Raw genomic sequence first — 21,765 nt, forward strand, 5'->3', positions numbered from 1 at the left:
CTAGCCATGTAAGGGCCCATTGGATCTGAGAACTCCTGGTTCACTTCATAATTGGGGGAGCACATGATGAGTGGTTGGAAGTTGCCACTGAGCCACTAGGCTTAAAGGGAAGAAGAACATAGGATTACCGAATAGCCGCTGGGCAAAATACAATTTTAAATTTCAATTAAAATAAAAATTTCAAATACAATAAAGTTCAAAATATGATTTAATTTTCAATTAAAAGAATAAGCCTGGGTCTGGAGAGATGGCTTAGCAGTTGAGAACACTGACTGTTCTTCCAGAGATCCTGAGTTCAATTCCCAGAAATTACATGGTGGCTCACTACCATCCATAATGGGATCGGATGCCCTCTTCTGGTGTGTCTGAGGACAGCTGCAGTATATATATGAAAGAAAGGAAGGAAGAGAGAAAGAAAAGAAAAAAGAATAAGCCTGTCATTTTACTGTTTCTATTGCTACAATAAAACACCATGACCAAACAGCAAGTTGGGTGGGGGAAGAGTTTGCTTGGATACATAGTTCATCATCCAAGAAATTCGGGATAGGAACTCAAGCAGGCCAGGAACCTGATGGCAGGAGCTGATGCAGAGTCCATAGAGGTGCTGTTTATTGTGTTGCTCCCCATGACTTGTTCTGCTTCTTTCTTATAGAACCCAGGCCCACCTGCCAAGGGATGACCCCAGCCACAATGGGCTGGGCATTCCCACATCAGTCATTAAGACTAAAGGCTTGCTACAGCCTGATCTGACACAGGCATTTTCTCAACGGAGGTTTCCTCTTCTCAGATGATTTTAGTTTGTGTCAAGTCACTATAAAGCTTTGTGGCATGCCTGTATTGTTAGTATTCTTCAGTGAGACATGCTAAGTAAGGCGTAGAGATATATAGGACAGGAAACTTATTCATGGAATTAACTTATGTAACGAGGATGGCTCAGATGCCCCACAATAGATCATCTGCCTGCAAGATAGAGATACCAGCAGCAGTGGGGCTTCAGAAAAAGTTGAAAAACTTAGAGCCAGGGAACTCCTCTTATAACTTATAGTTCATGGTCAAAAGCCTGAGAACCAGAGCTCCCTGGGGCAAAGGCCAGAGACGCTTGAGTTCTTTTAATTTGTTTGTTTGTTTGTTTGTTTGTTTGTTTTTCGAGACAGGGTTTCTCTGTGTAGCCCTGGCTGTCCTGGAACTCACTCTGTAGACCAGGCTGGCCTCGAACTCAGAAAAATTTTATTGTGTGTGTATCTGGGGGATGGGGGGACACCAACATGCCACCGCATATATCTGGAGGTCAGAAGACAGCAAAACTCTAGGAGTCCTTCCTGAGGATTGAACTCAAGCCATCAGGCCTGACGGCAAGTGCCTTTACCTGCTAAGCCAACCACCTTGCCACCCAGGAGCCTGGAATTCTGGTGGCAGCAGAAGTTAGCAGAGCTCCTGAAAAGTCCTGTTTTCTTCCTGTGTCTACCCCAGCTGCTCCAGCTGCGTGGATGATGCCCATCAGCTGCCGGGGCCCATCTCCCTGCTTAGTTCACTAAGACTCGTGGTCTAGCTTCTGGAAGCATCTGTGCTCTATTGACTACTTAGTCTGGTGACGTTGACACCCAGAATTAACCATCATAGAAATTATTCTATTTGTTAAAGGCAAGGTCTTATGTTTTGAACACTGGCCTCAAGCTATATGTAGCAAAGGATGGATTTGAACTCTTCAGCGCCTGTCTCCACCTCTCATATATTGGAATTACAGGCAGAAGTTTCCAACCCATTGCACTTTTGCCTGAGACAGGTTTGTTTGTTGTTTAGGGTTTTTTGTTGTTTGTTTTCAAGAGAGGGCCTTACTCTGTAGCCCTGGCTGTCCTAGAACTCACTCTGTAGACTAGGTAGGCCCTCCAACTCACAGAAATCTGCCTGCCTTTGTCTCTCAAGTGCTGGGTTTAAAGGTATGTGCCACCAAGCCTAGCTCTTGAGATGTGTTCTTGCTGTGCAACCCAGGCTGGCTTTGAGTTCTTGATCCTCTTGCCCAGGCTCCAAGTGCTGGAACTGTAAGTGTGTGCCACATTTTAATTGTTTTTAATTTTTTAAAAAATATTGACATTTTTACTTGATATGTATGGGTGTTTTACCCACAAGTATATCTGTATGTATATCACATGAATTCAGTGCCTGCTGAGGTCAGAAGAGAACACTGGATCTGGAAAGGAGTTACAGTTGTGAGCCTCCATGTGGGTGCTGGGAACCCAACCGAAATCCTCTGGAAGAGCAGCCAGTGCTCTTATCCTCTGAGCTGTCTCTCCAGCCCCAGCCTGATCCACACTCTGCCACTTTTGACCCTCATCCTTGTCAGAAGTATGAATGGATTCAAATTGGATTCTATCTATCTATCTATCTATCTATCTATCTATCTATCTATCTATCTATCTATCTAAGAAAGAGTCTAATGTAGCCCAGGCTAGCTTTGAACTTGCTATACAGACAAGGATAAACTTCAACTTCTGATCCTCCTGCCTCCACCTCCCTAGCGTGGAGATTACAGTGCTCGCCACTGTGCCTGGTTTATTTGGTGCTGGACCCTTAACTCAAGGCTTCTTGCATCCCAGGCACGCACCCTGCCTCCTGAAACGTGCTCCCGGTGCAAGGGTAGATTTCTTAGACTTTTACACTTATTTATCTATTTGTGGATAGGCTGGGGTGTGTGGTCTGGGATGCATGTGACCACTGGGAGGATAACTTATAGTCAGTTCTCCCCTTCTGCCGTGTGAGTCTCAGCTGTCAAGCTTAGGTTGACGTTATGTTTCGTGGCTCCTTTACCCGCTGAGGTGTCTTGCCAGCCTCTAGGGTAAATTTTGAGAGAGTGAGTTGGTAATGACATCAGTTTGGAAACAGCTGGTATCCTGCTGAGATCTCAAACCTGAAGCTACTAAACTGTCTTCTTTCCCTCTTCCTGTCCTCCTCCTCTTCCTCCTCCTCCTCCTCCTCCTCCTTTTTTATGTTTGTTTTTTTTTTCAAGACATGATTTCACTGTGTAACTCTTATTCGCGTTCTCACGACCGGCCAGGAAAGAACACAACAAACCAGAATCTTCTGCGGCAAAACTTTATTGCTTACATCTTCAGGAGCCAGGAGCGCAAACCCCCAGCCCCAAAAGCGAAAGCCACCCCAATCTTACATCTTTAGGAGCCAGAGCTCCGGCGCGCCAAAGCGCAGAGCGCGCTCTATTGTTTACATCTTTAGGAGCCAGAGCGCCGGGCGCGCAGAGCAAGAGAGAATGGCCGAAACCCCGTCCCCTTTAAGGAGGAGTTATCCTTCGCTTAGGACGCATCACTCCCTGATTGGCTGCAGCCCATGGCCGAGCTGACGTTCACGGGAAAGGCAGAGTACAAGTAGTCGTAAAATACCCTTGGCACATGCGCAGATTATTTGTTTACCACTTAGAACACAGGATGTCAGCGCCATCTTGTGACGGCGAATGTGGGGGCGGCTCCCAACATGTAACCTTGACTGGACTGGAACTCACTCTGTAGACCAGGCTGGCTTCAAACTCAAAGATCCACCTGCCCCTGCTGGGTGCTGGGACTAAAGGCCTGCACCACACGCCTGACTGGTGAATTGTCTTCTAATTCTAAATCTGGTACTAAGTGCTCTAAGAAAGCTCAAGAGGCTCACTGGTGTTGTGGTGGCCCAGGGCGTCAGTAGTGCCGTGACCTCCAGCAAGCGTATGGCCTGGCAGTGGAGACTGACTAACCCTAAGGTAAAAAAACGGATCCTGTGAGGGGAGCCCCCATAGAATGGGTCTGCGTGTGCCAGAGGGAAGAAAATCAGAGCCATCGAAACATAGGGGCTACCATTTGCTGAAGTTGGGGTCGATCTGGAAAGGTGTCCCAGAAAACACAGGCAGCACCCACAGATAAGAACAGCTTTTGTAGTTTAAACTCTTTAAATGTGTAAGGATGTTTTGCTTGCGTGTATGTCCGTGCCCCACATGCCCAGAGAGTCCAGAAGAGGGCGCTGGTCACTGAAACTGAAGTTACAGATCGTTATGAGCCGCTATGTGGGACCTGGAAGCTGAACCCTCTGTGGTACACTCTCCCATCTGTGGTACACTCTCCCATCTGTGGTACACTCTCCCATCTGTGGTACACTCTCCCATCTGTGGTACACTCTCCCATCTGTGGTACACTCTCCCATCTGCTGAGCATCTCTTCCTGCTGGAGTAGCTTTATCTTGCTGGAGTAGCTTTATCCAGCACCTGGAGGAGCCAGTCATGCCCACTCCTCCTTTACCACCGTTCTCCTCCCATCCCTTTACAATAGGAGAGCAGGAGTTTGGAGTAGAGGGTGAGGATAGGAAGGACGCTTCCCTCTGTGCTCGATGGTAGGGGCTCCACTGGCCAGGAGAGCAGCAACTGTGTTGTTCTAAATCAAGTTCAGAGAGGCGAACACAAAGTAAGAGTGAGTCAAGCTCAGAGATCTGACGGTGACGTAAAACCAGTCACTTTATTTTAAATCACTCATTCATTTGTTCTATTTATTTTTATTGTTATTGTGTGTGCATGATAGGAAGGGGGTGGCTACTGCCACAGCATGTATGTGGGGTCAGAAGTCAACTTTGTTCTCTCTTGCCACTTTCATGTGGGTTCTGGGAATTGAACTCATGTCATCCGGCTTGCACAGAGAGCACTTTCCCCATTGAGTCACCTCACTATCCCCTATTTTATGTTTTAGGGGGGTCACCTCCACTATCTTACTCTGCAGCTCAGGCTAGCCTCAAATTTTCTTAAAGGTGTGTGCCTTCATGCCAGGCTAGCAGAGATTTCTTTAGTGACTTTAGAAGACTCCAACACTGGCTGCTAATGGGAAGTCAGATGGGGGTGGGTCCAGAGAAGACACTCGTCAGGGAGACTGTCACACACTTGAGCTGAGGGGTGCTGAGAGAGAAGAGCAGAAGTCAGGATGCCTTGGGGTCAGGAGAGGTCACGGAGACCAGGCTAAAGTGACCAGCACAGAGATTGTGACTTTTGAGGTGGCGCACACCTTTAATCCTAGCACGTGAGAGCAGAGGCAGGCAGATCTCTGTTGTGAGTTCAGGACCAGCCTGGTCTACCGTGTGAGTTCTAGCACACTCAGGACTATATATAGAGACCCTGTTTCAAAAACAACAACAAAAGAGCAAAGACTGCTGGGTAAGTAAGGGCTCTCAGCCAAAGGAACAGTATTTCAACAAAAGGGAAGTGACTAACTGTGAGAAGAGCCACTGAGAGGTCAAGACAAGGACAAAACTTAACAAGTGAACTTGGCAACCTTACTTGCTCCCTAGGCCCCGTTCTCTAAGGCATCGTGTAGAGAGCTCATTACAGAGTCCAGCTAGGCAGAGTTAGGATGTGGCTGGGAGCTTCTAAGCTTGATGACCTGACTTTGATCTCTACATGGAAGAAGAAGGACCCACATGGAAAAAGAAGACAGATCCAAGTCCTCGGACTTTCACAAGTACGCCATGACATGCACAGCTTCGCGCCTTCCTTTTTGTGGCACAGGGTTGTTGTATGACATCATTTCTGGGGCGATAAGAAGAAGCATCCTCTCAGCCCAGATAGAACTAACACCGTGCCAAAGTAAGATCCCAGTGTGGGTGAGGGGTTACTTAAAAGAGCAGAAGCCACTGAAAAGGAGCTGCAGTAACAGAGCTGGTCCCCAGCAAAGCGGAAACCTGCAGCTCACTGCACAGCTTGCAGGCAGCTCGGCAGCTCCTTTCTGTGCTTTCAGACACGGCCTCACTGTGTAGCCCTGCCCAGCCTGGAACTTGTTATATAGACCAGGCTGACCTCGAACTCCTTCTGAAGCGATGGTTAAAGGTTTGTGCCACCATATCAGGCAAAAAAATGTAATTCTTAACAGTAATGAAAACCATCTGTCCCTAAAGCAAGCCCAGAGAGGAGCAAGCTCCACAAAACAGCTGTGCTGAGAAGTCCCTGCCAAAACCTCGGCTGGCAGACTGGTGGGGTGGCTCAGTGGATGAAGGCACTTGCAGACAAGGCTGATGATTCAAACTCCATCCCTGGAGCCAACAGATAGATAGGGAGAGCTGACTCTCAAGGTGTTCTGATCTCCACACCTGTGTGCACCTCCCTCTACACACACCATATATAAGGGGAAAAAACAGTACCTGAGCTGTCTTTCCAAATCTTGATAAGCTGACCTTCAAATTCATATGGAAGTCCAAAGGTCTCAGGATAGGCGATCTTGAAACAAAACAAGGTTGGATAATATATTTTACAGTTTCCCATTTGAAAGTCTTGGTGAGGACTGGAGCGATGACTCAGCGGTTAAGAGCACTGACTGCTCTTCCAGAGGTCCTGAGTTCAATTCCTAGCAACCACATGGTGGCTCACAACCATCTGTAATGGGATCCTATGCCCTCTTCTGGTGTTTCTGAAGACAGCTGCAGTGTACTCATATACATTAAATAAATAAATAAATAAATAAATAAATAAATAAATAAATCTTTATAGAAAAGAAAAGGAAAGAAAGGAAAAGACAAGACAAGACAAGAAAAGAAAAGAAAAGAAAAGAAAGGAAAAGAAAAGAACAGAGTGTCTTGGTAAAAGCTTCAGCCATCAGACAGTGTGGAACTAATGTAAAGACAAACCTTAGAGAAAATCGTGGAGATCCACAGGATGGGGGGAGGGGCTCAGCAGTGAGATCCCTCAGCCTGGTAGGGAAGTGCACCCTGTAACGCCAGCATTCAAAGAGGAGGTGGCAGGAGCTTCAGGAGTTCAAGGTCATCCTTGGCTACATAGTGAGTTTGAAGCCAACCCAACCTATGAGAGACCTGTCTTAAAAAATGGGAGTAAGGGAGAAACTGGGGAGATGGTACAGTGGTTGGGAGCACTGTCTGCTCTTGCAAAGGACCTGGGTTTGTTTCCCAGCCTGTGGCAGTTCACAGCCTTTTGTAACCCAAGTTCCAGTGGATCCAGAGCCCTATTCCACAGCACACATCTGTTTTATAGACATACGTGCAGGAAAACACCCAGACACATAAAGATAAATACAATTAATTAAGTAGTTAATGTGAGTTCGTTACTGTTCTATTTCTGTGAAGAGACATCATGAGCAAGGTAACCTGTCAAAAGAGCATTTAATTGGGGGCCTGCTTATGGTTTCAGAGACGTACTCACAGTCCATGGCCGTCAGGGCAGGGGCCATGGCAGGAATGGTGTTGGAGTGTTGTCTGAGAGCTGGTATCCTGATCCTCACACAGAGAGAACATGCAAGACTAGGGTTAGCAAGGGACCCCCACTGACACCCCTACTCCAAATCATGCCTAGACAGTCCACTTGGTAACTAAGTCTTTTAAATCTATGAGCCTTCGGGGCCATTCTCATTCAAACTGCCACCCCATGTTATCTAGTAGTTCCACTTCAGCGTGTAGACACCAAGGATCAAAGCAGGGTCTCCAACAGCGAAATGTTCAGAGTAGCTTTTCCCCCCACAGTCTCCGAAAGGTGGAGGCAGACAGAGGCCAGCTGGTGGAGGCCAGCTTGCTTGGTTAACTTAGGAAGTTCCAGGCCAGACAGTGCTACACAGTGAGACCTTGCTGCAAAGAAAGTGTGGTGAGTATAGAAAACAAATCTAAGAAATCAAGCTCTGCACACCAAGTTAGATGGTAGGTAAAGGGCAACCTGCGGCTGGAAGCAGGGACCACTGCCTCACCCCAGGAACTGACACGTGGGTCCGCCACCAACAGCATCCCTTGGTTCCCAGCATGAAAGGTGGGGCTGGGAGGTTTCTCTCACTCCAGTCCTGGTGTCGCTTTCTCCCCAGCACTGGGCACCAAGCACTAAGTGTTGCCTATTTGTTGAGCTCTGCTCATTAGCCCTGTCCCACCCATGTGTCATACGGGCAGGACAGTAGCTGTGTCTGACTCACCTCCAGAAACAGAAGCTGGGCAGGTGCACCAAGTAGGTGCTCAGTAAACAGGCTGAGTGATTGAAAGAAGACAGATCCCAAAGAGCAGCCAGCCTGTATGGGAGGCTTAATTAACTTAGCAAGGCCAGACAGTAGTTTTAATTCAGTCTAAAAGACCACAAGACAAGGTTGGGCATGATGGCCCATGCCCTTAATCCCAGAATGCAGGAGGACCTCTAAGTTAAAGGCAGTCTGGTCTATATAGTGAGTTTCAGGACAGCCAGGACTATGTAGAGAGACCCTGTCTCAAAACAACAACAACAATAACAACAACACACAAACCAAGATAAATCATTTTAAGTCATTCTAGAAGACAGCAAGGGGCTAGAGAGACAGATCAGCTGTTAAGAACACTGGCCTGCTCTATCGGAAGACAGAGGACTTGGGTTTGATTCCCAACACCCACAGGGCAGGGCAGTTCACCAAGCTAGCAAGTGGTGCACAGACAGACACATGTGCAGGCAAAACGCTCAGCTTAGTGGCACTCAGTCTTATGTGGCATCCAGGGTACATATGTTTGACTAGCTCAAGCTCGTTGGTTTAGGGCACTCGATGAGTTAACAGAATCCCGAACAGCCTTTCCTTTAAACCCACTTTCCACTGCCCTGCACCCCTTATTCCCTGCTTCCCAGAGCGTCCCCAACCTCCACGCATTTCCTGTCAGCTTCTCAGGCCCTGGTTCCTACCCACATGCACACTTACCTGTTGCTAGCACAATTCCTGTCAGGCAGGAGCTCTTTAAGGAACGGTTTATTTTGGCTCACAGCTGCAGGGTGTAGTGTGACACACTTGGGAGTCACAGTGGCCCGAGTGTGAGGCGGCTGGTCACATGGCTTCCATGGTCAGGGAGCAGAGATAGCAGCTGATGCTCAGCTGGCTGTCCCATTTTATCCAGTCCAGTCCCTCACTCAGTGGGCCAGCCCCTCACATGTGCTGATGCTTGTTTCCATGGTAACTTAAATTCCACTAAGTTGATTAGCCATCACCGCATGGGATATGTAGTGTTTCCTGTGTGCCGGGTTCCATGCTGGGAACTTCAGGTGTCAAATTGTATATACCTTACCATCCCCAGTTTCTTAAAGCTTTAAAAAGAATGATTTATTATTTATTTAATGTATGTGAGTACACTGTAGTTGTCTTCAGACACACCAGAAGAGGGCATCGGATGCCATTACAAATGGTTGTGAGCCACCGTGTGGTTGTTGAGAATTGAACTCAGGACCTCTGGAAGAGCAGTCAGTTCTCTTAACCGCTGAGCCATCTCTCCAGCCCCTTGTCATTCCCATTTTACAGAAAGAAATACCACTGCAGGCCCCATACTTTCTTTCATTCCATTTCTCATAGCAGCCCATCTGTCCTAGCCTCTTTAACTTTTTATATGAATAGGTGTTGCCTGCATATATGTTGTCTTAGTTAGGGTTTTAGTGCTGTGAACAGATACCATGACCAAGGCAACTCTTATAAGGACAACATTTAATTGGGGCTGGCTTGCATGTTCAGAGGTTCAGTCTATTATCATCCAGGCAGGCACGATGCAGGAGGAGCTGAGAGTTCTACATCTTCATCTGAACTCTGCTAGCAGAAGACTGACTTTCAGGCAGCTAGGGTGAGGGTCTTAAGCCCACGCCCACAGTGACACACCTACTCTAACAAGGCTATAACTTCTTTATGGTGCCACTTCCTGGGCCAGGCATATTCAAACCACTACATATGTCTGTGTACCACGTGCATGCCTGGTGCATGAAGAAGTCAGAGAGGGCACTGGACCCCAGCAGTGGAGTGATGGGTGGTTGTGGACTGACTTGTTCTCTAGAAGATCCAATGCTCCTCACTGCTGAGCCCTTTCCCCACTTTCTGCTCTTGTCAGCACGATGGGTGTTTTCCTTTGCAATTCTGATTGCTGACATAGCTCAGGAATAGTGCTTATTTCTGTTTGTTTGTTTCTTTGTTTGGTATTTTGAGATAGGGTTTCACTATGTAGCCCTGGCTATCCTGGAACTCACTATGTAGACCAGACTGGCCTCGAACTCATAGAGATTAGGTGTGTGTTACTATGTCCAGTGATTATTCAGTTTTTTAAAATGATGTTTGAGGGACTGGAGAGATTGCTCAGCAGTTAACAGCACTGGCTGCTCTTCCAAAGAATCCAGGTTAAATTCCTAAGGCCCCCTTGAGAATTCCCAACCACCTGTGACTCCACTTCCAGAGGGCCCAAGGCTCTCTTCTGGCCTCCACATGCACTGCACAAACATGACATTCATGCAGGCAAAAAGCCACCCATTCCAACTAATTTTTTTAAAAAATTAGATGACACTGGAATAGGGCCTGGTGGCATATACCTTTAACCCCAGTATTTGGAAGGCAGAAGCAGACGGATCTCTGTGTGTTCAAGGCTATCCTGAACTAGGCTACAGAGAGGTTCCAGGTTAGCCAGTGGAGTTAGTTGTGGGCAGGGGGTTGGGGAAGGTGCTAGGAGCTAGGTACGATTTTGTTTGTTTTTAAATAAGACCATTTGCACATACATGAATACCCACACAATAAGAGCTGTGATTTGAGAATAGAGAGCCCCCCCGCCCCCCACAGGGCCCTGCACACTCAACAGCTATAAGGAGAAGTGCAGACCTATTGTTACCAAAGGCAGAGAGTACCAGTACCGAATGCTCTTCCCCAGCCTGGGTACATGCCCATCCCTACAAGAGTGAGCACATTGGCCGCATCTGGGTCCCACAGCTCTGTTTCTTGCTCCAGTGAAGACATGGGACTGGGGACAATGGCAACCCTGTTCCTCCACGTGCTAGTCCACTGCAGGAGATGTATTAAGCCCCCATTGCAACTCTGCCAATGGGAAAACTTGGTGCTCACCTCCCTTCCTCATCTGTAAACTGGGGATGGTGGGGGTGGTGGGGGTGGTGGGGACACTTCCTCTAGAAGATGGTTCTGCAGGACAGGTATCCAACAGGGGACTTGGATCTAACAATCCCTGGTACCTGAGAGGCTAGAGGTAGAAGGTGATATACCAAGAGAGGAGGAGGGAACTGTCACCCAGGCTTGGAAGACATATTCAAGGGAGGTGGGCGAGATCACTCAGACTCACAGCTCTCCTCCCACTGCCACTGAGGTTCCAGGCCAAGCAGTACCCTAGACAAATGTGCTGTAAAAGTGTCCCACGACACTAAGATCCCCTTCCTAAACTTCTGGGCCAGGAGGACTGCCAGTTGCCATGAGGATACACATCTGCTAGAATGGGACTGAGTTGGGCTCCAGGCAGTGTCTGAGGAGGTGGAGGCTGGAAAGGAAGGGAACTGATCAATCCCCAGTAGGTCCTCCCCAGCAGGTCCTCCTGTCCTCCCTGCTGAGCCTTTCCCACAGAGCTCTGTCCGCTCACTCCCTACTCACTGGGAGTTTTACTCAAATCTCCTTACCCTTTTCAAGTTGTTTCCACGCCCAGTGCAGAATTCTAGGTCACCCTCTTCCTGCCCTGGGCACCCCCACTCCTCCCTATGTTCTCCACAACACAAATCACCATCTGACATGCTATTTCTGGCTGTTATCATCTGTGTCCTCTTCAGATATAAACTCCAAGAACATTTTGTTTGCAGAATTACACCATCTAGAACACTCAGTGCTGAGGATAGAGAAGTTCTTAGGTCCTTTTTATTTTTTTACTTTTTTTTTTTTTAGAAATTTTATTTGTTGTTTTGTAATTTTGAGACAGGAACTGTGTTTCTTACTGGCCTGGAACTCACTACATAGACCAGACTGGCCTGAAGAATCAGAGATCTGCCTGCATGTGCCTCCAGAGGGTGAGGATTAAAGGTGTGTCCACACTAGACAGAGGTTTATTTCTTTTTTCTTTTTTTAATTAATTTATTTTATGTATGTGAGTACACTGTAATTGTCTTCAGACAGACCAGAAGACGGCATTAGATCCCATTACAGATGGTTGTGAGCTACCATGTGGTTGCTGGGAATTGAACTCAGGACCTCTGGAAGAGCAGTCAGTGCTCTTAGCCACTAAGCTATCTCCCCAACCCCCAGATGTATTTCTTTTCTTTTTTTCTTTTTCTTTCTTTCTTTTTTTTTTTTCATGAGCACTTTGCATTTATTTGCTGACAGCTGTAGTCAAACACAGCAGAAGTGAGTCTGTTTGTACAGTGGAGCCATAGCTTGCGTGAACAGCAAATAAAACTCATCCTTAGGCTGAGGCCCCAACTCCAGGCAAACAGCTGACCAGCGACTGTTCCTTCGGGCCCCACAGGGGCAGGGTGTTACTCCTTGTTCTCATACAAGAACTTTATATGTTTCCACAGTTTCCCCTCGTTGATGTGCTCATAGATCGCGTCTGCGCCCTGATCCAAGGCACGCTCGAAGAACAGGGCGCCCACTGCGATGGTGAGGGCGAAGGTGGAAGTTCTGCGGAACAGCAAGGAGTACAGACGCGAAGGGATCGTCGGCAACGACATGTTGCCTCACTGCCGAACTCGCGCCACTGCCAGATGTATTTCTTTATGTTCCGGTATGTATACATGCTTGAGTGCATACAGAGCCCACAGAGCCCAGTTAAGGGCATCAGTTCCCCTGAATCAGGAGTTGTAGGAGATGGTGGGTTGCCTAATGTAGGTGCTGGGAATCAAACTCAAGACCTCTGAAGACCAGCAAGCAACTGAACCAGCCCAGCCTACATCCTCATAAAATGTACACATCGTAAATGTATAGCTCTATGTACGTGACCAGCATGGAGTTTACAGCTGTGTCCTTCAGCCGATCCCCACCTCAATGGCCTTACTAACTCCCACCACCGTAGACCAGTTCTGCTTCCCTGATCTTGGTTTTTTTGTTTTTGTTTTTGTTTTTTCGAGACAGGGTCTCTCTATATAGCCCTGACTGTCCTGGAACTCATTTTGTAGACCAAACTGGCCTCGGACTCAGAAATCCACCTGCCTCTGCCTCCCAAGTGCTGGGATTAAAGGGGTGCGCCACCACTGCCCGGCCCTGATCTTGTTTTTAAACAGCCCCTCATTTTGTAGCCCAGTAGCCTTGAACCTGGGATTTTCCTGTCTGCTTAAGGACTAGGGTTACAGGTGTATGCTGCTATTGCTGGCCCCTGATTTTTTTTTTTTTTTTCATTTAAATGCATTACATCACCCAGTGGACTTTTTTGGCTTCTGATGCTTAGCATGATCTATAAGATTTCCCTATTGTGTGTAACAGGGCTTGCTTTTTTTTTTTTTGGGGGGGGGGTTTGGTTTTTTTGAGACAGGGTTTCTCTGTGTAGCCCTGGCTGTCCTGGAACTCACTCTGTAGACCAGGCTGGCCTCGAACTCAGAAATCTGCCTGCTTCTGCCTCCAAGTGCTGGGATCAAAGGCGAGCGCCACCACACCCGGCTAAGGGCTTGCTTTTTTTTTTTTTTAAAGTAGATTCACCATGTGAATCTAGGTGGCCTCAAACTTGTGCTGTAGAACAAGCTGGCCTTACACTCACAGAGATCCTCCTGCCTCTGCCTCCTGAGGGCTGGAATTAAAGGCGCACACCACTCCCAGCTCTCTTTTTCTTTTTCACTATTTTCTGTCTGTCATGCACATGCTTATGTTTATCCATGTGTTCATGTGTGCCCTGTGTATGGGCAGCAGGCTGTTTCCATCAGAGACTATAAGAATCTTTTTCTTTCTTTGGTGTTTTTTTTTTTTTTTGGAGGTGGGGGGGCAGTTTGAGACAGGGTTTCTCTTTATAGCTGGGGCTGTCCTGGAACTCACTCTGTAGACCAGGCTGGTCTCGAATTTAGTAATCCACCTGCCTCTGCCTCCAAACTATTGGAATTAAAGGCATGCGTACCACTGCCCAACCCATCTTTTTCTTTTTTAATTTTTAAAAAAGACTTATCTTTTTTTTTATGTATATGAGTACACCACTGCACTCTTCAGACACACCAGAAGAGGGCATCAGATCCCATTACGGATATTTGTGAGCCACCATGTGGTTGCTGGGATTTGAACTCAGGACTACTAGAAGAGCAGTCGGTGCTCTTAACCAGTGAGCCATCTCTCCAGCCCTCTTTTTTAATTTTTATTTATTTATGTTTTATTTTTATTTGTCTAGGTGCCACATGCATGCCTGGTACCTGAGGATGACAGAAGAGGACATCAGGTCCCCTGGAACTTGAGTTGCAATTGTAAGCCACCTTGTAGGTGCTGGGAAGCAAAGCTGGGTCCCCTGGAAAAGCATCCAATGCTCTTAACTGCTGAGCCGTTTCCCAGCCCCCTTTTAAAGGTGTTTTCTTTTGTTTAACTTGCTGTGTAGCTGAAAGTGTCCTTGAATTCCTAGTCCCGGCGCTCCCATCTTGGTTTCTCTCCTCCCCCTGCCATGTCCAAATGTGAGTATTCTTCTTTGAATCTTTTGGAGGACACATGCCTAGACTTCTCCTGGAAAGTGGCCTAAGAGGAAACTAATGGGATTGTGGGTAAAATAAGTATGGCAATAGAGTAGATGAGCAACTACCACATGATTTTCCGAAGAGGGTCTCCAGCGACATGGCCACCAGCAGGGTATAACTTCTGTGTTCACACATTGTCCCTAGCACGAGGTGAAGTCAGACCTTCCTCAGGCTCCTTTCTGGTGGGTTCTTGGAAGCCCATCTCTCTTTTGTGTGTTTGCTTAATAAGTCCTGCAGTGAGCTGCGGGGCCCTTTCCTGTTGGCAGGGAGAGTCATGGTCTTTAGCTGACACTCTGCGTCACACTCAGGGCTGAAGTAGTCACATAGATCTTGGCTCAAGGCTCTCTTATGGATCCTGGTAAAGCTCAATAGGCCAGCAAGACAGACTGCCTCTTCTTAACCACTGAGCCATCTCTCCAATCACTTAGACTGCCTCTTCTTGATATGTGATGGTACCCAGCGAACCACAGGATCTGTCTCCACTCCAGGAACTCTCCAGAGGCCAGCAGCATTGCCCTTTTAAGGTTTGTGTCCTCTGACAAAGATTCCAGCCATTTCCCATTGTTCTGAGGCCCTGTGATAGAAAATGGCTCCTGTGGGGCTGGAGAGATGGCTCAGTAGTTAGGAATGCATACTGCTCTTCCACAGGGCCCGAGTTTGGTTCCCGGGGCTCACAATGAATGCTCACAACTTCCTGTAACTCCAGCTCCTGGGAGATTCAATGCCTCCCATCTATGAGGGCACCTGTGGTACATCACATACATGCGTGCGCGCACACACACACAGGAACTAAAAAGGGGCCTGGGGAAGGAGGGGGAGAGGAGGACACACACACACACCCCTTCACTTGCTAGCCTTTGACAAGTTCTGTAGCTTCTCTGCTTTATTTTCTCACCTGTAATGTGGGGTTCATTATTATCTGTGCTAGGTGTGTGTAAGCAGGAACGCACACACATACTTTCTCACGCATACAAAATTCAAAGTAAGACCAACCTGGTCTACAGAGTGAGAGTCCCAGGAAAACAAGAGCCACATAGAGAGACCTTGTCTCAAAAAACAACAACAAAATTCTTTTATTAGTTCTTTGAAAAAATATATCTTAAAAAAAATAGCTGGAGGTCACCTAGGTGGGTTTGGGTAGACTGGGAACCATTTTAACTGGGCCTGGAAGAGCTTCTGTGTTTCCAGCACTTGAGAGCTGCTGGCGCAGGAGGACCGTCGCAAGGTCCGGAAGCCTGGGCTACAAAGCGTGTACCAGACCAGGTGGGTTGTATAACAAGACCTTGTCCCGGCCAGGCATGGTGGCACACACCTTTAATCCCAGCACTTGGGAGGCAGAGGCAGGCAGATTTCTGAGTTCGAGGCCAGCCTGGTCTACAGAGTGAGTTCCAGGACAGCCAGGGTTACACAGAGAAACCCTGTCTCGGAAAAACAAAAACAAAAAAAGGACCTTGTCCCAAAAGAGGAAAGTTTAATTCCAACAGAGGGAGGCCAGCTGGTCTACAAATCTAGTTGCAGGACAATCAGCATTACATAATAAGACTGTTTCAAAACAAAGGCCCCCAGGGGCTCTCAACTTTACTGTTCTAAAGATGTCAGAGTCAATCCTGAGGATGGTGGGGCCATGAGGACCATGAGGGCCAAAGCCCTAAAAGTGTTAAAGATCAAATAAAGTCCATTATGACTTATATTCATATATATGAATATGAACCTTAGGTGAGCAAGAGACAAACTCTGTATCTGAGCATTTGAGTGTTTTGAGGTTTTTGTTGTTTGTTTTTGTTTTGTTTGTTTTACACAGGGTTTCCCTATGTAGCCCTGGGTGTCCTGTAACTCACTGTGTAGACCAGGCTGGCCTGGAACTCAGAGAAATCTGCCTGTCTCTGCCTCCCCAAGTGCTGAGAGTAAAGATGTGTGCTGGGGTTTTATTAGATCGAGTTTGCCACATACAGGTATAACTAGTGTACACACAGCTAACACAGATGATAAGGAGCGCCACATTACAGGTGAGAAATAAGGCAGAGAAGTTACAGAACTGGTCCAAGGCTAACGAGTGCAGGTGATGTGAGCCAAGGGTCCGGAGAGGCCGCAGTTCTAGACCTTAAGTGAGCTGACGGCCCAGGTCAGAGGGGCACGCCAGCTGCCGGCAGGCACCACCTTATCTGAGCTTCCTCAGGCCTTCTGCCTAGAAGCAGCAAGGGTTTTCCCAGCACCTCAGGCTTCCTTGCCTTCCTATCATCCTATGAACCCTGAGTTCAGAACTGATCTTCTGTTCTCGGGAGACAGCTATACTATGCTGTCCCGGTCAACCTTAAACTTGAGATCCTCCTGCCTCTATTGGGATTATAGGTGCCACTACACTTGGCTCCAGAACCCACATATTTTTTAACATTTTAATTTTATGTGTCTGTTTACCTGCATGTATGTATGACCATGTATGTTTATGCATGTATGCTTATACACATGTTTATGCATGTATGTTTTACGTGTCTGTTTACCTGCATGCATGACCATGTATGTTTTATGTGTGTTTACCTGCATGCATGTATGACCATGTATGTTTTATGTGTCTGTTTACCTGCATGCATGTATGTTTATGCATGTATGTTTGTGCATGTATGTTTTATGTGTCTGTTTACCTGCATGCATGTATGGCCATGTATGTTACCTGCATGCATGTATGACCATGTATATGCACTGCCAGAGGACATTAGGTCTCCTGGAACTGAAGCTACAGATGATTGAGCCACCGTGTGGGTACTGAGACGAAACCAGGGTCCTCTACAAGAGCATCCAGTGCTCTTAACTGATGAACCATCTCTCCAGGCCCAGAATCCACTACTTGGGTGGACATCAGTGATGGGCTCTTAAACATCTCTTCCTCCTCTAACTCCAATCCTCAGCCTGTTTAGCATGGCCTTTGCTATGGTGTCCCATGTGTTTGCCTTCCCTGGGTCTGTCCCCATCTGTTGCTAAAACCTACTGCTCCTAGGAACCACACCCTACTCAGTTCCGGTGCCACCCAGAGTTCTTTTCGGTAAACGTGGCACGGAGAGAGAGGAAGTCTCCTGGCTAAGGTGACCAGGAAACACCGGCACACCAGGGGCCTGATGGGTTCCAATGTCCTTAGGTTTCAGCCCCGGCACTGGTTTCTTTCTCAACCTTTAGAGTGGGTAACAAGTTTCCAGTGGCCCAGCTCAAGTGTGCTGAGGGTCCCCAACCTTACAGCAGTCAGCATAGCCAGAGTGTGGCACTAACTGACCAAGCTGCATCATGTCTGCTCCTCAGTCCTAGAAGTGGGGTCAGCTGCCCACATGTGACTCATGTTGGGAGTCACAGGAGCACTGTAGTGAAATTGGGAGTAGAAGGCAGGCAGATAGCATCCTTGAAGGAGGTCTGTCTCCAGCACCCAGCCATTCTTAAATCGTATCTCAAGTCTTCCCACTGTTCTCACCACTGCCCTAACCTACCTTCTTCCCTCCCATAGCCCAGGACTTTACCTCCTGCTTCACAGTGCAGTCTGCATTAAACTACTAGCTCTTCAATGCTCCCTCCCTCCTCACACTGAGGCTGGCCACAGACCCAACCTTCATCTACCTGCTCTGCTATCTCCTTCTGCCCCTTTCCCCATTCTTCTCTGGAAACCTAAGTTTCTGCCATTTATAAGTCTCTCTGTCTCTCTCTCTCTGTGCGTCTCTCTCTTTCTCTCTCTCTCTCTTTTTTCAGTGCCAGGGCTCTAACCCAGGACTTTGTAAGCACTAGGTAAGTGTTCTATCTGTAATCCTACACCAAACTTTTTTGCCGTCCTAAAAAGCAGGGGGCTAGAGACATGGCTCAGCAGTTAAGAGTACTTCCTACTCTTCCAAAAGACCAAGATTCAGACTCTCAGGACCCAAAGGTGGCTGTCAACCATCTCTACAGAACTCTGGTTCTAGAGGATTCAGTGTTCTCCTCTGTTCACACCAGGCACACGTGCAGTGCACAATGCAGGCAAAACACCCACACACATGAGAAAATTTTTAAAAGAAAAAAAAACAAACATGGCGTGCATTCTTTTAGTCCTGTCTTAGCCCCAGCAGAACCACAGCTCCCCACTCTCTCAATAACTAACTGCTGAAGCAGGGGTTCAGAGGCTCTCCTCTTTGGGGAGACTTCTTTTGGGGGTACTTTGACAGCTGTCCTCTCCCTTCCCCCATCTGGACCATCTGGATAGCTCAGGGTCTGGCAGCTCGTGTTTGCTGACTTGCCCTTCAAGTCCATACACCTGTCTCTAGGTCTCAACTGTCAACAAGATCTGCACTTTCTTCAGTGTCCTCAAGAGCACCCAAAATTCATCACAGCCCAACTTGGGATCTTCAAGCTGAATCTTGTCTTTTTCTCCTGTGTCCCTCAGCTGGAAAAGGGTCCCACCCCTGCCAAAGAGCGGCAGAAAACGAGAAACGGCGCTTCCTGATATTCTCCCTGGCCCTTGTATCCTGTCTTCAAGCCTAAGGCCAAACAGCTCTGGGTCTCCCCAGACTGTCGCCACCCCCGTCTCACCCTCATACCTAGCACATCCCCAAAGGGTCTCTGAGCGCCTCCATCAGGAAGAAGTCAGCGAGCTTGGCAACAGATGACTTAGATGACTCTGGGTCTTACAGACGTCGGGAACCCCACATGGCCTCTGCCTCCTGCCCCACTCAGCACCGCTGCTCCCTGAAGATGTACCGCTTGCCTTTGGCACACAAGCTGCCCAGGCTGCTCATATTCACAGTAGGCAGACTGCTTGGCGCTGCAGAGCACTGTAGTTTTCAAGGCCCAGTCTCAGTCCTGACTCCATCTGTCCCTCCTCAGCAGGCCAGGGAGGGGAAGAAGGCTGCTCAAGGTCCCGCACGATGAGAGCTCATCCCTTGGTGCTTCCAGTCTCTAAACCACACCCCTTTCTTCGGTGCCCCTTCACCAGACTCCTGTCAGACTCCCCGTTTTTGCTCAATCACTGGCTGCCCCCACACCATCCCTGCTGCCCCTCATGTGGGGAAGTAGGTGGGTGGGCAATAAGAATACAGCCACAAAGCCACAGGATGAAAAGAAACCAAAATCCTTTTTTTTTTTTTTTTTTAATAAATTTAAGAACAATCCCACCTTTCTCCTCTCCCCAAAGCAATTAATACTAACTAGAAGAGAGCATGGCTGGGGTACAGGGGCACAGGGCGCTAGGAGTCATAATCCTCTTCATCCTCTGCATCGGCTGCTGAGGGGCCGGGGGGTGCTGGTGGCAAAGGCAGGGGAGATGTGAAGGGTATGAAGGGAGTTGGAGGGCTGCGACAAAATGGAGAAAATCAGGCTTGCCACTATGCTGTGCCCAGCCCACAGGCCCCACCCCCTCCTCCAGAGGCAGAGGCAGATGTGGTCGTCCCCCCAGGAGGGAAGGTGCCAGAGAGGACCACTCTTTAGACTGTCTCCCTGACTACCGTGGAGACAAGACCTTCTCAGAACAATGTCTTGTGTCTAATGTCCCCTCCCATTCCCTAAGTCAGCCGCCACCATCAAGTGGCCAGGGAAGCAAACCTAACTGGCTATGGGGAGTTTGGCGTGCCCCTTTCTGGTGCTCCTGGGGTGCTCACCTCTGAAAGTGGGCAGGAGGGTGACTGGCTTGGGGTGGAAGCTGTGGTGTCTCTTCTTCCCCATCAGTATCTGTATCCTCAGACTCATCCTGAGAGCACGGAAGGGGTCAGGGTTAATGAGAGGGCCCGGGCCCATCTCTGGGGAGCCCAGACCCTGGGAGAGGAATGGAGATGGAGGAACAAGAGGCAGCAGACAAGGCTGAGGCCATCACCCATCAGCCTCACTCACCTCCTGCTCAGAGTCTGTCCCGGACAGCTTCTTGTCTTTGCCTTTGCTTCCCGTGCCTCCGTTCTTCCTGCCGCTGCTGCCCGGTTTCCGGCCCCTTCGGGAAGGTACAGTCCATCTGCACGAGGACTCTCTCCTCCTGGTTCATCCCCCAGCCACCCCCAACCTTGTGGCCTTGGCCTTCCCCACCTGTATACCGGGTCTTGGCTACCCACCTTCGAGGACCCTTGTCCCCATCCACGTGGTTGTCCTCCCCATCCCCCTGCATGTCAGGCACTGATGCCACCAAGTCTTTCAAGAAGTCAAACTGCTGCTCGAGTTCAATGCACTGCTTCCTAAAGAAGTGGGAAAGGAAGGGGTTCAAATGGGGCCCCCAAAACACTTAGGGAAGGATACAAACAACTTCTTCGTGTCAGTACAGTGGAACGTTAAAAACACCCCTACTTCCACCAGGCCTCCTGGGAGGGCCGGTGGCTCGGATCTGGTTGTATTCCCTGCACCTGAAACACCTAATCTCTCCTGCATCAGTCCAAATCCACAAAGCTGGCCTCCCTGGGCCTTGCACCACTCCCCCTGTCGGAACTCTGCCTCCTCAAAAGCCCCTCCCAGCTCGGCGGCCACTCACAGGTGGGACGTGGTCATGGTTTTGGCATTTCGAGACTGGGTCACCTGGCAAGCCTTCTTCAACAGGGACTCCAGGAAGAGCTCAAGGGCCCGGGCTGAAGACGTCAAGGAGAATCCAAAAAGGGGAGTGCCGCAGTCCCGCCCCACGCCCCTCAGCCCAACCGGCCCCTAGTAGGATACAGATGATGACAGGCACAGCTGCCGCCACCTTCCCAATCTCTTCGTCCGTCTGCATGATCTTTTTGATCCGCGCCTGCCGAAAGGAAGAGGACAGAGCTCGTCTCTTGCGTCCCTAACACGGGGGACAGAGGGAACCGGGGGTATCCCGGGAGAAGGAGAAGAGGGCGGGGGGCGCTAAGTCAGGAGGGCATGGAAGGGGCGGGGCGTCAGGCCGTGAACACCTAAAGGCACCCGCCCCCCCCACCAGCAGGACCTGGGCCCAAGCCTCCCGGGAGCCCTGCCTGCCGGGGCCCATCCGGGCCACGTGCTCACCGGCGGAAACCGCGCGTTATACTTCTTCTTCTTGCTTGGCATCTCGGGGCCTCTCGTTGCGCCGGGCCCAGCGCCGCCGCCCGCAGCCTCCCGGCCCCGGGCCTGTCCGCCGCCGGCCCGCCGCGGTCCCCCCCCCCACCCTCCCCGGGTCCTGGTGCCGTTTACTCCGCCTACACCACTTCCCGCAGGGTCCTAGTGCCGCCCGTAGACAAGCAGCTCCCCAAACTCGAGCGCTGGGCTTCGGATCCTCTGGGGCGGTGCGCGTCCTTCCCCGGGCTCGCCCGCCACGCCCACCCGCCCCCCAAGCTAAAGTACGAACGTTAGCTCCGCCTCCCGAAGACCTGCACCTCCCGGGATTCTCGCGCCGGCTCCGCCCCTGGACGCTGCCCGCCCCTTCCCCTGGAGCCCCCGCCCCTAGCCTTCTGGTTCCG

General features: G+C 49.2%; 1 protein-coding gene, 1 long non-coding RNA gene and 1 pseudogene across 4 annotated transcripts; 1 reads left to right on the top strand and 2 right to left on the bottom strand.

Annotated features, from left to right (window-relative positions):
* The first annotated feature begins 3,476 nt into the window (after positions 1 to 3,476).
* Positions 3,477 to 19,509, top strand: 4930481A15Rik (RIKEN cDNA 4930481A15 gene). Of its 2 annotated transcripts, NR_015545.2 has the most exons (5): positions 3,477 to 3,745; positions 11,670 to 11,774; positions 12,269 to 12,474; positions 14,056 to 14,913; positions 18,783 to 19,509. It is a non-coding gene; the product is annotated as an RIKEN cDNA 4930481A15 gene (long non-coding RNA). The 2 variants fall into 2 exon arrangements; NR_027938.2 differs by lacking the exon at positions 11,670 to 11,774 and having other exon boundaries at positions 14,056 to 14,128.
* On the bottom strand, positions 12,133 to 12,478 carry Gm6293 (annotated as a pseudogene).
* Drap1 (Dr1 associated protein 1 (negative cofactor 2 alpha)) lies at positions 19,466 to 21,641 on the bottom strand. 2 transcript variants are annotated; one of them, NM_024176.2, is made up of 7 exons: positions 21,335 to 21,641; positions 21,023 to 21,095; positions 20,844 to 20,937; positions 20,434 to 20,553; positions 20,222 to 20,315; positions 19,993 to 20,081; positions 19,466 to 19,687 (listed from the first exon to the last, which is right to left on the bottom strand). In NM_024176.2, the coding sequence occupies exons 1-7, from the start codon at positions 21,374 to 21,376 to the stop codon at positions 19,582 to 19,584; spliced, it is 618 nt and encodes a 205-aa protein (NP_077138.1). In that variant the 5' UTR covers positions 21,377 to 21,641; the 3' UTR covers positions 19,466 to 19,581. The 2 variants fall into 2 exon arrangements, with proteins under 2 accessions (NP_077138.1, NP_001278009.1); NM_001291080.1 differs by having other exon boundaries at positions 20,222 to 20,336.
* Positions 21,642 to 21,765: the final 124 nt, after the last annotated feature.

The sequence above is a fragment of the Mus musculus genome, chromosome 19 (genome assembly GCF_000001635.26).
Source record: "Mus musculus strain C57BL/6J chromosome 19, GRCm38.p6 C57BL/6J".
NCBI classification, from domain to species: Eukaryota; Metazoa; Chordata; class Mammalia; order Rodentia; family Muridae; genus Mus; species Mus musculus.